This window comes from Microcaecilia unicolor, chromosome 1, assembly GCF_901765095.1.
Source record: "Microcaecilia unicolor chromosome 1, aMicUni1.1, whole genome shotgun sequence".
NCBI classification, from domain to species: Eukaryota; Metazoa; Chordata; class Amphibia; order Gymnophiona; family Siphonopidae; genus Microcaecilia; species Microcaecilia unicolor.
The window spans coordinates 307904088-307917896 of record NC_044031.1 but is presented as its reverse complement, the minus strand read 5'-3'; the positions used below and the strand labels follow the sequence as shown (position 1 = coordinate 307917896).

At 41.8% G+C, this 13809-nt stretch overlaps 1 protein-coding gene across 6 annotated transcripts in view; it reads left to right on the top strand.

Moving 5' to 3' along the window:
- HMGXB4 (HMG-box containing 4) overlaps positions 1-13809 on the top strand; it is a 160677-nt gene that overhangs the window by 130743 nt on the left and 16125 nt on the right. For 3 of the 6 annotated variants that reach the window (XM_030208101.1, XM_030208084.1, XM_030208092.1), the window contains exon 9: positions 5835-5915. The exons of 2 other annotated variants lie outside the window; for them this stretch is intronic. In XM_030208101.1, coding sequence (XP_030063961.1) covers positions 5835-5915 — 81 coding nt within the window. The remainder of the gene's footprint in view (positions 1-5834; positions 5916-13809) is intronic. One more of the 6 variants, XM_030208109.1, reaches the window with a different exon arrangement.

Below are 13809 nucleotides of genomic sequence, written 5' to 3'. Positions count from 1 at the left end.
ATACAAAGGCATTTTAACGTCCTCAGTTTTGTTTTCCATTCCTTTCCTAATAATACCTAACATTCTATTTGCTTTCTTAGGCGCACCGCAACACACTGAGCAGAAGGTTTCAACATATCATCAACGACAACACCTAGATCCCTTTCTTAGTCAGTGACTCCTTACGTAGAACCTTGCATTACGTAGCTACAATTTGGGTTCCTCTTTTCCACATGCATCACTTTGCTCACATTAAACGTCATCTGCCATTTAGACACCCAGTCTCACAGTCTCTTAAGGTCCTTTCGTAATTTTTCACAATCCTCTCACGATTTAACAACTTTGAATAACTTTGTGTTATCAGCAAATTTAATTACCTCACTAGTTACTCCCATCTCTAGGTCATTTATAAATATGTTAAAAAGCAGCAGTCCCAGCACGGACCCCTGAGGAACCCCACTAACTACCCTTCTCCATTGAGAATACTGACCATTTAACCCAACTCTCTGTTTTCTATCTTTTAACCAGTTTTTAATCCACAATAGGACATTACCTCCTATCCCATGACTCTCCAGTTTCCTCTCGAGTCTTTCATGAGGTACTTTGTCAAACGTCTTTTGAAAATCCAGGTACATTATATCAACCAGCTCACCTTTATTCACATGTTTGTTCACCCCTTCAAAGAAATGGAATAGATTGGTGAGGCACAATTTGCCTTCACAAAATCCATGTTGGCTTTGTCTCATTAATCCATGCTTTTGAATATGCTCTGTAATTTTGTTCTTTATAATAGTCTCTACCATTTTGCCCGGCACCGACGGCAGGCTCACCACTCTATAATTTCCCAGATCTCCTCTGGAGCTTTTTTAAAAAATCGGCGTTACGTTGGCCACCCTCCAGTCTACCGGTACCACGCTCGATTTTAAAGATAAATTACATATTACTAACAATAGTTCCGCAAGTTCATTTTTCCATTCTATCAGTACTCTGGGATGGTTACCATCCGGTCCAGGAGATTTGCTACTCTTCATTTTGTCAAATTGCCCCATTACATCCTCCAGGTTTATAGACATTTCATTCAGTTTCTACAACTCATCAGCTTTGAATACCATTTCTGGCACCGGTATCTCTCCCAAATCTTCCTCAATGAAGACTGAAGCAAAGAATCCATTTAATCTCTCCGCTATGGCTTTGTCTTCCCTGATTGCCCCTTTTACCCCTCGGTAGCGGTCCAACCAATTCTTTTGCCGGCTTCCTGCTTTTAATATACCTAAAAAAAAAATTTTATTATGTGTTTTTGCTTCCAGCACAATCTTTTTTTCAGAGTCCCTCTTTGCCTTCCTTATCAGGTGTTTTGTATTTGACTTGACATTCCTTATGCTGTTTCTTATTATTTTTAGTCGGTTCCTTCTTCCATTTTCTGAAGGATTCTCTTTTCGCTCTGATAGCTTCCTTCACCTTTTAACCATGCAGGCTGGCGTTTGCTCTTCCTTCCTCCTTTTTTAATACGCAGAATATATTTGGCCTGGGCTTCCAGGATGTTATTTTTGAACGGTATCCATGCCTGATGTAAATTTTTGACCCTCTCAGCCGCTCCTCTAAATTTTTTTTTCTTTTTTCTTCACCGTTCTCATTTTATCATAGTCTCCTTTTTGAACGTTGAACGCTAATGTATTAAGTTTCATGTGTATACTTACTCCAAAGCTAATATCAAATCTGATCATATTATGATCACTGTTATCAAGTGGCCCCAGCACCATTACCTCCCGCACCAGATCATGCGCTCCACTAAGGACTAGGTCTAGAATTTTTCCTTCTCTTGTCGGCTCCTGTACCAGCTGCTCCCTAAAGCAGTCCTTGATTTCATCAAGGAATTTTACCTCCCTTGCATGCCCTGATGTTACATTTACCCAGTCATTATCAGGGTAATTGAAATCACCCATTATTACTGTGTTGTGCAGTTTGTTAGCATCCCTAATTTCCTTTAACATTTCTACATCTGTCCATCCTGGCTAGGTGGACGGTAGTACACTGCTATCACTATCCTTTTCCCCTTTACACATGGAATTTCAATCCATAGGGATTCCAAGATGTGTTTTGTTTCCTGCAGAATTTTCACTGTATTTGATTCAAAGCCCTCCTTAACATAGAGTGCTACCCCTCCACCAATTCGACCCACCCTATCACTACGATATAATTTGTACCCAGGTATGACAGTGTCCCACTGGTTATTCTCTTTCCACCAGGTCTCAGAGATGCCTATTATATCTAATTTTTCTTTTAGTGCAATATATTCTAACTCTCATCTTATTTCTTAGGCTTCTGGCATTCGCATATAGACCCCAAGTCCCATTTTCATCCTGTTCAATAATTGGAGTTTATAGGAGCCCTGCTCGATATGAAGACTGTCTGAGCCTTCCTCCCAGAGGCGCGGGCGGACAACCTTCTGTCCCTTGCGTTCAAGGTTCGGGCATCGCATCAGGTCACAGCTCGGCAGATTTTGCGGTTGTTGGGCCACATGGCTTCTCAGTGGTGTCAAGCCACAGGAAGTCTAGAGGATGTCATTCGAGTTTCCCCGGGGCTTGTGTGGTCTCTTCAATGGTGAACAAGTCGGTCCAATCTGACTTTGGGACTACCATTCCAAATTCCTCAGCCACAAAAAGTGCTGACGACGGATGCATCTCTCCTGGGTTGGGGAGCTCATGTAGATGGGCTTCACACCCAGGAAGTTTGATCCCTCCAAACAAAAGACTCTTCAGATCAATCTCCTGGAGCTCCAAGCGATCTGAAACACTCTAAAGGCTTTCAGAGATTGACTGTCCAATCAAATTATCCTAATTCACACAGACATTCAGGTTGCGATGTATTAGACCAACAAGCAGGGGGACACCGGATCTCGCCATCTGTGTCAGGAGTCTGTCCAGATGTGGCTCTGGGCACGCCGTCATGGCATGTTTCGCCAAACCACTTATCTGGCAGGCGTAAATAATGGCCTGTCCGACAGACTGAACAGGATAACGCAACCTCACGAGTGGTCTCTGAACATGGGCATAGTCCGCAAGATCTTCCGAGCGTGGGGCACCCCCTCGGTCTCGGTGGATCTTTTTGCCACTCAGATCAATCACAGGGTCCCTCAGTTCTGTTCCAGGCTTCAGGCCCATGACAGACTAGCGTCAGATGCCTTCCTTCTTCATTGGGGGACAGGTCTTCTGTATATGCATCCTCCCATACCTCTAGTGGGAAAGACTTTGTTGAAACTCAAGCAAGACCGCAGAACCATAATTCTGATTGCGCCTTCTGGCCGCGGCAGATTTGGTTCCCTGTTCTTCTGGAATTGTCCTCCGAAGAACCTTGGAGATTGAAGTGTTTTCCGACCCTCATCACACAGAACGATAGGTCGCTTCTTCATCCCAACCTCCAGTCTCTGGCTCTCACAACCTGGATGTTGAGAGCCTAGAATTAGCTTTTTTTGGGTCTTTCAGAGGGTGTCTTCCGAGTCTTGCTGGCTTCCAGGAAAGATTCCACAAAGAGGTGTTACTCTTTTAAATGGAGGAAGTTTGCCATCTGGTGTGACAGCAAGGCCATAGATCCCCTGGTCTTAAGACCAACTCCATAAGGGTTCACTTTAGTGCAATTAGTGCTTATCATCAACATATAGAAGGTAAGCCTATCTCTGGACAGTCTTTAGTTGTTTGCTTTATGAGAGGTTTGCGTTTGTCAAAGTCATTCTCACCCAGCTGATGAAAGCTCCTTTTGAGCCACTGAATTCCTGCCATATGAAGTACTTAACCTGGAAGGTCATTATCTTGGTGGCTGTTACTTCAGCTTGTAGGGTCAGTGAGCTTCAGGCCTTAGTAGTGGATGCACCTTATACTAAATTTAATCACAACAGAGTAGTCCTCCGCATGCACAATAAGTTCCTGCCAAAGGTGGTGTCGGAATTCTGTCTGAACCAGTCGATTGTCTTGCCAACATTTTTTCCCCGACCCCATGCCCACCCTCGCAAAAGCAGCATGCACACCTTGGGCTGCAAGAGAGCGTTGGCCTTTTACATGGAGCGGGCGAAGCCCTTCAGACAGTCTGCCCAGTTGTTTGTTTCTTTTGATCCCAACAGGAGGGGAGTCGCCATCAGTAAACATACCATTTCCAGTTGGCTAGCAGATTGCATTTCCTTCACTTATGCCCAAGCTGGGCTGACTTTAGAGGGTCATGTCACGGCTCACAATATCAGAGCCATGGCTAAGTGGGCCACTGAAGCAAAGTCAGCCTCCATTGAAGAGATTTGCAAGGCTGTGACGTGGTCTTCAGTCATACATTCACATTCCTTACTGCCTTGAGCAAGATATCCGACTTGACTGTCAGTTTGGGCAGTCAGTGTTGCAGAAACTATGGTCTAGAATCCAACTCCACCCTCCTAGGCCCGTTTTATTCTATTCCAGGCTGCACCTTCATCTAGTTGCGTTTTGTTTCAGGTTAATCTACATTATGTCCTCGCCATTACGAGGCCCAGTTGACCATTGTTTTGTTGTGTTCAATGAGCCTGAATACAAGGGATTCCTCACTTGTGAGAGTGGTAAGCCTGCTTGTCCTCTGAGAAAGCGAAGATACTTACCTGTAGCAGGTATTCTCCAAGAACAGCAGGCTTTTCATTCTCACAGTTCCGCCCACCTTCTTTTTGAGTTGTTTCTTCCTACTTTGTTACATTTTTATGCTATTGGATTAAACTGACAAGACACAGAGACGCTGCCGGCGGGAAGGGGCTCCGTGCATGCGCGGTGGGGCATATCGCACGCCCAGAAGACTCTGAAAGATTTTTTCTTTGCTGACTATATGCCGGTATCCCAGGCGACGCAGATCATTGACCCACGTGTGAGAATGTGAAGCCTGCTGTCCTCGGAGAACACCTGCTACAGGTAAGTACCGTATTTTTCGGACTATAAGACGCACTTTTTTCCCCCAAAATTTGGGAGGAAAATGGGGGGTGTGTCTTATAGTCCGAAGGTAGCGGTTTTTTTTACCTCCGTTCCGTATTTACAGGATTCCGTGTTCCCTGGTGGTCTAGTGACGTCGGGGCAGGAAAGAGCCCCCTCTTTCCTGCCCATCGCGCTGCTCTCCGTGCTTCTCAATGCTTTCCGACGGTCTCGGCGATATTCAAAATGGCCGCCGAGATTCTCGGCGGCCATTTTGAATCTCGCCGAGACCGTCGGAAAGCATTGAGAAGCACGGAGAGCAGCGCGATGGGCAGGAAAGAGGGGGCTCTTTCCTGCCCCGACGTCACTAGACCACCAGGGAACACGGAATCCTGTAAGTACGGGACGGAGGTCCAAAACCCGGACAAGACGCACCGGAGCACCTAGGTTTTAGAGGAGGGAAAGAGGAAATTTTTTTTTTCCTCTTTCCCTCCTCTAAAACCTAGGTGCGTCTTATGGTCCGGTGCGTCTTATAGTCCGAAAAATACGGTATCTTCGCTATATGATTGCAGAACAAAACCATACATTCTATTTAGTCTGCTCATCCAAACTTCCACTTAGCTTTTATAATCCCTTTCTTTTTATCATGTACTTATTCCCCAGTTCATAGGCATTGGAGCAAGGAAGGGGGTTACCTGCGCCCTGTCTCTACCAAGGTATATTCCTTCTTGACACTGGCCCCCTGTCCCCATAGTCAGGTATTTCTCGCTCTCCCTTCCTTCCTTCCCTGATCCAGCATTTCTCTTTTGCCCCTTCCCTTCTTCCGTGGTCCAGCATTTCTCTCTCTCTCTTCCCTATCAGTGCTAAAGACACACTGTCTCTGGCAGGCCTGAATCTTTCCTTCTGCCCTGTCTTGCTGCTTCTGACACAACTTCCTGTTTCCAGCAGGTCGGGTCGTGACAGAAGGAAAGCTCCAGGCCAGCTGGACACAGCATGTCTCTAGCGTTGTCACTGCCAACTACAAAGGTAAGTGCTACACCTGACGGTGGCCATACCTGTTTCACTCTAACGGTTTCCTCAGAGGCTGTGCATTGACGTGTGTAAATGTCAAAAGATGGTATCATTCATTTCAATGATTACATTGCATCCAGTACGCTGCATTCAGCAACATGTTGGGAGATCGACCTTTTATTATTACTAAATAAGTTTAACATATAGTTATTAACTGATTGAGCAATAAGGGAATGTTGTCTTCTGTGAAAAATTAAGAAGAAAATAACAGAGGAAGAAGAATATATATTTAATTAAGGATTAAAAATTAACAAATAAAATCAGTTTAAATAAAATAAGAAAAATATCACGAGGTTTTTAGACCAATGATGAACACTACAACCCCAGTGAAAGACGCTAAAATCTAAGTAAGCGTTTGGGTGTATTGAGGTCTTTTCCTCGTTTTAGAAAAAGAGGTGACACGTGTCTTTGTAGTAGCACTGGACTCTTCAGTACTGTGCTAAACTTAGTTGTGACACTTGCCCTTAAGTATATCCTGGGGAATTATGTAATTGTGCACAGTTTGCCGTATTATTAATCACTGTGCACAAAGTTTTATGTAAATTCACATGAATGTATAATTTTTATTGGTATAACAGCTTTGGCTTCAGGCAGCCTGTGACTGTGTGCTTGTATGGAGAAATACTGCCCCCTTCAATCGCTGGAGCCTCAGTGGGCTTGACACCCCCACTCTCCAGCCCTAATTCAGAGCTAATATGTTGCAGACCCCCCCTCCTCCTCTTCCTGTGCCCCTGGAAGTCAACCTGGCCTGCCTCACCCCTTCCTCAGGACCCCCAACTCATCACAATTGCTCCTACTCCAGTGTCTGCCTCTGCAAAAATGGTGCTGCCTGAGCTCTAGTAGTAGTCACATGCTACACATAGGGTCAGGCTCCTTTCTTGGCAGTCCTAGTGGAGTACTGAGGGATTACTGCCAGGGTTCAGGTGGCACTGTTTTCACAAGGGCAGTTACCAGGCCAGAAGCGAATCCCAGTGGAAGAGAAGGAAAGAGGGTAGGAAGGGGGGGGGTGGTCAGAATTATATTTACAGAGGCAGGGCTTTGTGGAGAGTGGTCTTTAAAACATTTTAACCCTGTGTCAGGGTTGGATCCACTGGGCCACCTGGGATTGGAGGGGCTTCCGTTTGGGGCAGTGGGCCCTTCAATTTTCACCTGCTTTGTGAAGGAAAAGTTTATTTTTTTTTCCTTCAGGTCTTAAAAAAATTACTACTCCTGATCTGAAGTTACATTTTTCTGTTCTTGATTACCATCAAGGATTTAATATGTTCTTTTTGATCTTTTATGTATGAATAGGATACTCTCTCTAATGTTTGCTTTGTCTCTCTGGAGATACTATTTTAAGTCAACATAGTCATAGACCCCATAAACAATTTTATAAAAGTTCTCAAATGCTATGGAAAGTATGGCCAGACTTGTTTGACTTATTGCTAAACAGCTCAATCAATAAGTTCTCTTTGGCGTCTGTCATTGATGTCTCAGAGATTCTAGAAGCTTCTGATAGTGAAACGGTAATACCATCGATTTTACTTGCAACTGTGGCATTAACGCCAGACAAAAATTGGTTAATGAGACTATTCGTTCAGAATAGGGAAAAAAGTTTCCTTGGACTGAAAATGAGAGTTTTTCCTGATGTGACTAAAGATACTCAGAAGCGTAGACAACAATTTCTTATGATGAAACCTAGAGTTCTTCATTTAGGGGCAACATTTTTTCTAAGATACCCGTGTAAGTGCGTAGTTAAATATCAATCAAATAAGTATCTTTTTTTTTTTTTATCCACCACAACTCACTGCCTTTTTAACAGCTAAGGAGCTTATTGGGATGGGTGAGAATAGTTCAGTATGAATAATACTGGAACCTTTTAGGGAAGCAGACTCTGCAAATTCTTGTTTTCTTTTTAGTTATTTGAAATAAATATCCATATATGTAACATCTTGAATTTCCAGTTGTGGACTTGAGGATTATCTAGTGAAAATATTTCCTTATGTTTTTTTCTAAATGTAAAACTTGGATTTTATATATTGTATAATGAAACCAGGTAACCTTTCTGTACATGTAATATGCTTGAATGTTATTTAAAATTCATAAATAAAATATTTAAAAAATATATATATTATGCAATTTATACGTGCCAAATGTATTTGACAATAATTTTTTATCACGCTCTAACCAATGCTTTACTTCCCCAGCAAGACTTGCCATTCTAAAGACGGGGAGACTTTAGCAGAGTATATGATACTTCATTGGATAACTTCCAACCCCTGGTGAATGAAAAGCTTAACCTAACTTAGAGGGTTGCCTTTATTGTGTTTTACTCCTAGACCTTATTGATGTTTGGAGAACACGCCATCCTGGTGAAAAATTATATACACCTGTTGCAAGCACATGCATCACAATCTAGAATTGATTATTGGTTGATCTCACATAGCCTTTTTTTTCTGTACTCATACAGCTGAAATTAGCCTTTTATACTATATCATGAGAACATAAATATTGCTGTACTGGGACAGACCAAAGGTCCATCAAGCCCAGTGTTCTTTTTCCAACAGTGGCCAATCCAGATTACAAGTACCTGACAGAATCCCAAAACAGTAAAACAAATTGTATGCTGCTTATCCTAGAAATAAGCAGTGGATTTTCCCAAGTCCATCTTAATAATAGTTTATGGATGTTTTAGGAAATTATCCAAGCCTTTTTTTAAACCCTGCTAAGCTATCTGTTTTTAGCATATCATGCAATGATATGGATAACTGTGGAACTTGGCCTGGCAGAACAGAGGTCTTTTCAATGGAAATTTCCTCTTCAGCTTTACTGGTACACAGGTTTTTGTTTTTTGTTGCTTAAAAAATGGTCTGAGTATAAAGCTAATCACAACCATGTTCTGTTTTGAAAGACTCTTTAGTACATAGGGGAGAAATTATAGCATACACAAATTTTAAATGGAAGATGAGAGATCTTGAGATTCTAAAGTTAGAAAAGTACATTTGATTGGTTCTTGTTTGTGACCCATCCCACACTCCATCGTAAGGTCATCTTATTAGCATCACAGACAGCACTGATGGGTCTTTTTTATAAAGGCATACTAGCATTTTTAGCACATGCTAAAAATAAGTATGCGCTAAACACTAGAGATACCCAAATATTCCTATGGGCATCTCTAGTGTTTAGAGTGTACTAAAAACGCTAGCACACCTTTGTAAAAGACACCCTCAAAGAGCTGGTTTATGCCCGTACTCAGAAATTGTTAGCATATTATAAATACCAGTTTCATTTACATGAGACAGTTCTGAGAGAAGAGGACATTTCTCTAGGTAAGTGACATTAGTTTGCTCTGTGCTTGGTAAGATTGGGTTTAAAAGAGGAATTGTAGATTATCGATAAACATAGAATTAAAAAAAAAAAAAAAGCAGCAAGCTTTATTAATTAGTCTCCATACCCTTTTCCCCATAGTTTTAAAACTTGAATTCACTTCCACAACATTAACACAAACTCTAGAAGGCACAGCAGGGCCTAGTTCAGTGTTAGAAACAAAAATAAAAGAGAGAAGGCACAGCAGGGCGTAGTTCAGTCTTAGAAAAAAAATTAAAAAGAGAGAAGCAAGCATTATTAACTAGTTTCCATAGTGTACAACCCTTTCCCCCATAGTTTTAAACTGTCACGTTCTCTAGAGGTAGAATTTAACAGCCAAGAGTATTAAAAAGGATAATAGCAAGGCTCAAACTTTGTCATAAAAGAAAGTTATTTTCTGTTCTTTGCCTGTTGGAGAGGTAACACTGCTACTGATCTAAATTAGGTGTTAATTAAGGTATGAGGAAGTAGAATAGTTGCAAAGTTTATGTCACAAAATACCTAGCCACCTGCTAGGGGTTATCCTGCGGCCACTAAGAGGGTCTATCCCCAGCACAGCTCAGGTCAGCTTTCACCTACCATTTGTGCTCTACACTAGCACGCTCCTCCCACCGACTGGATCACAACTGCCTCTGGGCGAGTCTCTCATACTCAAACTGTCCCCAGTGATTTGTAGGTTACTGGGGCCACACTCCCAGTGGTCTCACAATTCCAAGAAAGCACTCACAGACCCAATACAGAAACCACCAGGATTCTATCAGTCCAGACATGCCGGGCAAACAAACAATTATGTTTATTCTCTTAAAAATATTGAACAGTGGGACAAAATAGTGCAAATAGCAAACAATAACAGGTAACTGAAATATGGATCAATTATAACACTAACTAATATAATTTATATAATTCACCGAACCTCAGCAAGGAGATCTGTCTCTCTTTACTCCTTGACTAAGACTGAAGCAACAGCCAGTACCGTTCAAAAGAAAAATGATCTCCTGGGCCAATCAGAGCCCAGTCAACAAGTTTTAAAAGTATACTGCTCACAGTACTTGTAGATTAACTTATTAACTGAGTGAAACTAAAAGTTTTGGGATCTTGCCAGGTACTTGTGACCTGGATTGGCCACTGTTGGAAACAGGATGTTGGGCTGTACCTTCGGTCTCTCCCAATACGGCAACGTTTATGTTCTTATGAGAATAAAAGTGGCAAATTGTTAGCCAATTTGGTTAGGAGTTCTAAGGGGTTATCTACTATCCTGCAGTTGTATGAGGCAACGGGGCTTTACTACTACTATAAATCACTTCTATAGCGCTACCAGCCGTACGCAGCGCTTTACAATTGGTGCGGATCGATAAAAAGGTATTTGCAATTTTTTCAAAATCTTTATGCCAAACAAATTCAGGACTCCCTGCTTAGTGAGACATTCTTGGAAAGTGTATCTCTTCCATGTGTCTCCGAGGAAGCTAATTGTTTGCTTAGAGCCCCAATATCTGAAGGTGAAGTTAATCTATCCATCCAACAAAGCACTCTCTTTAAGGCATCCGGTCTGGATGGGTTTAGAACCGAATTTTACAAGATTTTACAGTCAGACATTACTCCCACTCTGACCACTCTGTTTATCATTTTGCAGTGATGGAATAGATGTTCACTTCACTTCAACTGACTCAGATTATTTACTCTTAGAAAGATCCTCTCCAGCTGGCTTCTTGTTTCCCTATTTTACTGCTCAATGTGGAAGTGAATTTGTTTTCAAAGATTTAGGTACTTGGCTGGCTCAGATCTTATCCTCTTTGATGACTACTCCTCAGACAGGCTTTGCTAGAGGGCGCACTGCGATAAAAATAAGAGGCTTATTTTGGCCTCTTTGGAATATCCTGAATGGTGCAAAGTGCCTTCTCTGCTGGTCAGTTTTGATGCAGAGAAGGCCTTTGACTGAGTGTCTTGGGATTTTATGTTCACAAATCTCAAGAAATATGGTATAGAGAGAGTTTCTTGGCTGCAATTCATGTAAAGTATTCTGCCCCCTCCCCCCCCAAGCTCAACTTTGGGTAAATGGTATGCATGTTACACCATTTGCTATACAGAGAGACATGCACCAGGGATGTCCTCTTTCCCTGCTTTTATTTGTTTTACCTCTGGATCCCCTCATTAGAGAAATTTTGGACAATCCTGATATAAAAGGGGTGTGCATTGGTCATCGGGAATTTAAAATATTGGCTTTTGCCTATGACCTAGTGCATTTAACAGAGCCCCAGTCATTTTTAATGGCCTTAATGGAAAGTTTTGTGAAATATGGAGATTTGTAGGTTTTTACATTGAATCTCCATAAGTCGCTAGGCATGTTTACCCAATGACGGTCCTCAGGGACTGGAGAGGCCCTTTTCCTTTACTATGGGCAATGTCAGAGTTATATAAAGTTAATTTTTCTGTATTTTATTTTTGTTACATTTGTACCCCGCGCTTTCCCACTCATGGCAGGCTCAATGCGGCTTACATGGGGCAATGGAGGGTTAAGTGACTTGCCCAGAGTCACAAGGAGCTGCCTGTGCCTGAAGTGGGAATCGAACTCAGTTCCTCAGTTCCCCAGGACCAAAGTCCACCACCCTAACCACTAGGCCACTCCTCCACTCCTAGATTATACTAAAGAATGTTTAACAAATGTTCTGCGCTTCCCATCTCTCTTCATGGCAGAATACAATTATTTAGTATGGTTTTGTTCCTGAAATGACTTTATACCCTACAAATGTTACCGATGAGATTTCTGCGGAAAGATATTTTACAATTAAATACATTACTTTCCAAATATTGTTGGAATGGTAAAAAGCCAAAGAATTAAATTTTTTGGCTGGAGCCTGCTGGTATGGGGGTAGGGGCCTCCCAGATATTCGTAAATATAATGAAGCTTGTTTCATCCGCCATCCTGGAAATTGGTTCCTGGACAGGCAATGCTTCACACCGAGAGACTAGGAAGTGTAGTTTCTTAAACCTTAAATCAAATTGTCTGGGCACTGTTTTTTAATGCAGGGATATCAAGTTGATATTGTCATATAAATCCCAGCAAAACATCCAACTTTTTCAATTACGTTGCTCAGCGAGTTACTAACTATTCAAACATATTATCATAAAATGTTTTGAGACCATCAGAATATGGCAAGCTTAAAGCACTCCCATTTTCTTTATGCAGTAGCTGCGAAATCATCATTGGTCTTATTTTGTGTTTCTTTCATATACTGTTTGAAATTTTTTCATGTAATATTTTCCATCAATATGCATGTATTCCAAAACTGTGTACTTAACTTAAGCACTGCTGTCAACGTTTGGATATGCTGCTGACATGGCCATGTTTTTATTTTTCCTCAGGGTATCAGTCTGCTATAATGAAGACAAAAGCAGTATTAAAAATCTTTTGAATCAAATAAACACTTTTCCAGTACTGACAAGCACTTACAGCATTGTGGTAACAATCTCTTCTTTGCCAGCAGTCAAAATGCGGCTTTGTCCTACTGCCGCTCTTAAATATGTAAAAGAGCTGTTTGTCACATGATCGGCATGATGAAAAATTATTGATTAACATAGTCCCAAACTGCAGTCATACCAAAGACCACCTTTCCAACTCTGCATTAAGGCCACCAGGGTAAACACATCTTAACTGGTAAATCCATCGCTGTTCCTTATAGTTAAGAAGTTGTTCAGCATTCCCACCCTGCGAACACTTATCAATGACCCTCCATTTCATTTCCTGCCAAGAATGGAATGGTGCTCTTTGGTATGACTGCAGTTCGGGACTGTGTTAACCAATAGTTTTTCATCATTCCGATCACGTGACAAACAGCTCTTTTACATATTTAAGAGCGGTCGTAGGACCTCCGCCGCCATTTTGACTGCTGGCGAAAAAGATTGTTGCCACAATGCTATAAGTGCTTGTCACTATTGGAAGTGTTTGACTGAAAAGAATTTTAATACTGCTTATGCCTTCATTATAGTGGACTGCTGCCCTGAGGAAGAATCAAAACATGGCCATGTCGGCAGCAAGTCCAAACATTGACAGCAGTGTACATAGTACCTGCACCCTTCTCCTCCACTGTGAACTCCAGACTCCATTCCTTTTATCTTTCTGCATCATACATCTGGAATAAACTTCCTGAATCAGTACTTCAAGCTCCATCTCTGGCCATCTTCAAATATCTAGGCTAAGAGCCCACCTTTTTGAGGCTGCTTTTAACTCCTATTCACTTGTTCAGTACCCATGTCTGTTTTATAATTCCCAGCTTAAGTAATTCCCTTATCCCTTATTTGTCCTTTTTGTCTGTCTTGATTAGATTGTAAGCTCTGTCGAGCAAGGACTGTCTCTTACATGTTTAGTGTACAGCGCTGCGTATGTCTAGTAGCGTTATAGAAATATGTAGTAGTAGTATCTCTGGTTCTCTCTGGGCAGTGATAATGGTAGTTTTATTTGCTGGGCCCAGAGTGTACTCACTTTATTGAAACATATATTGGGAGATAA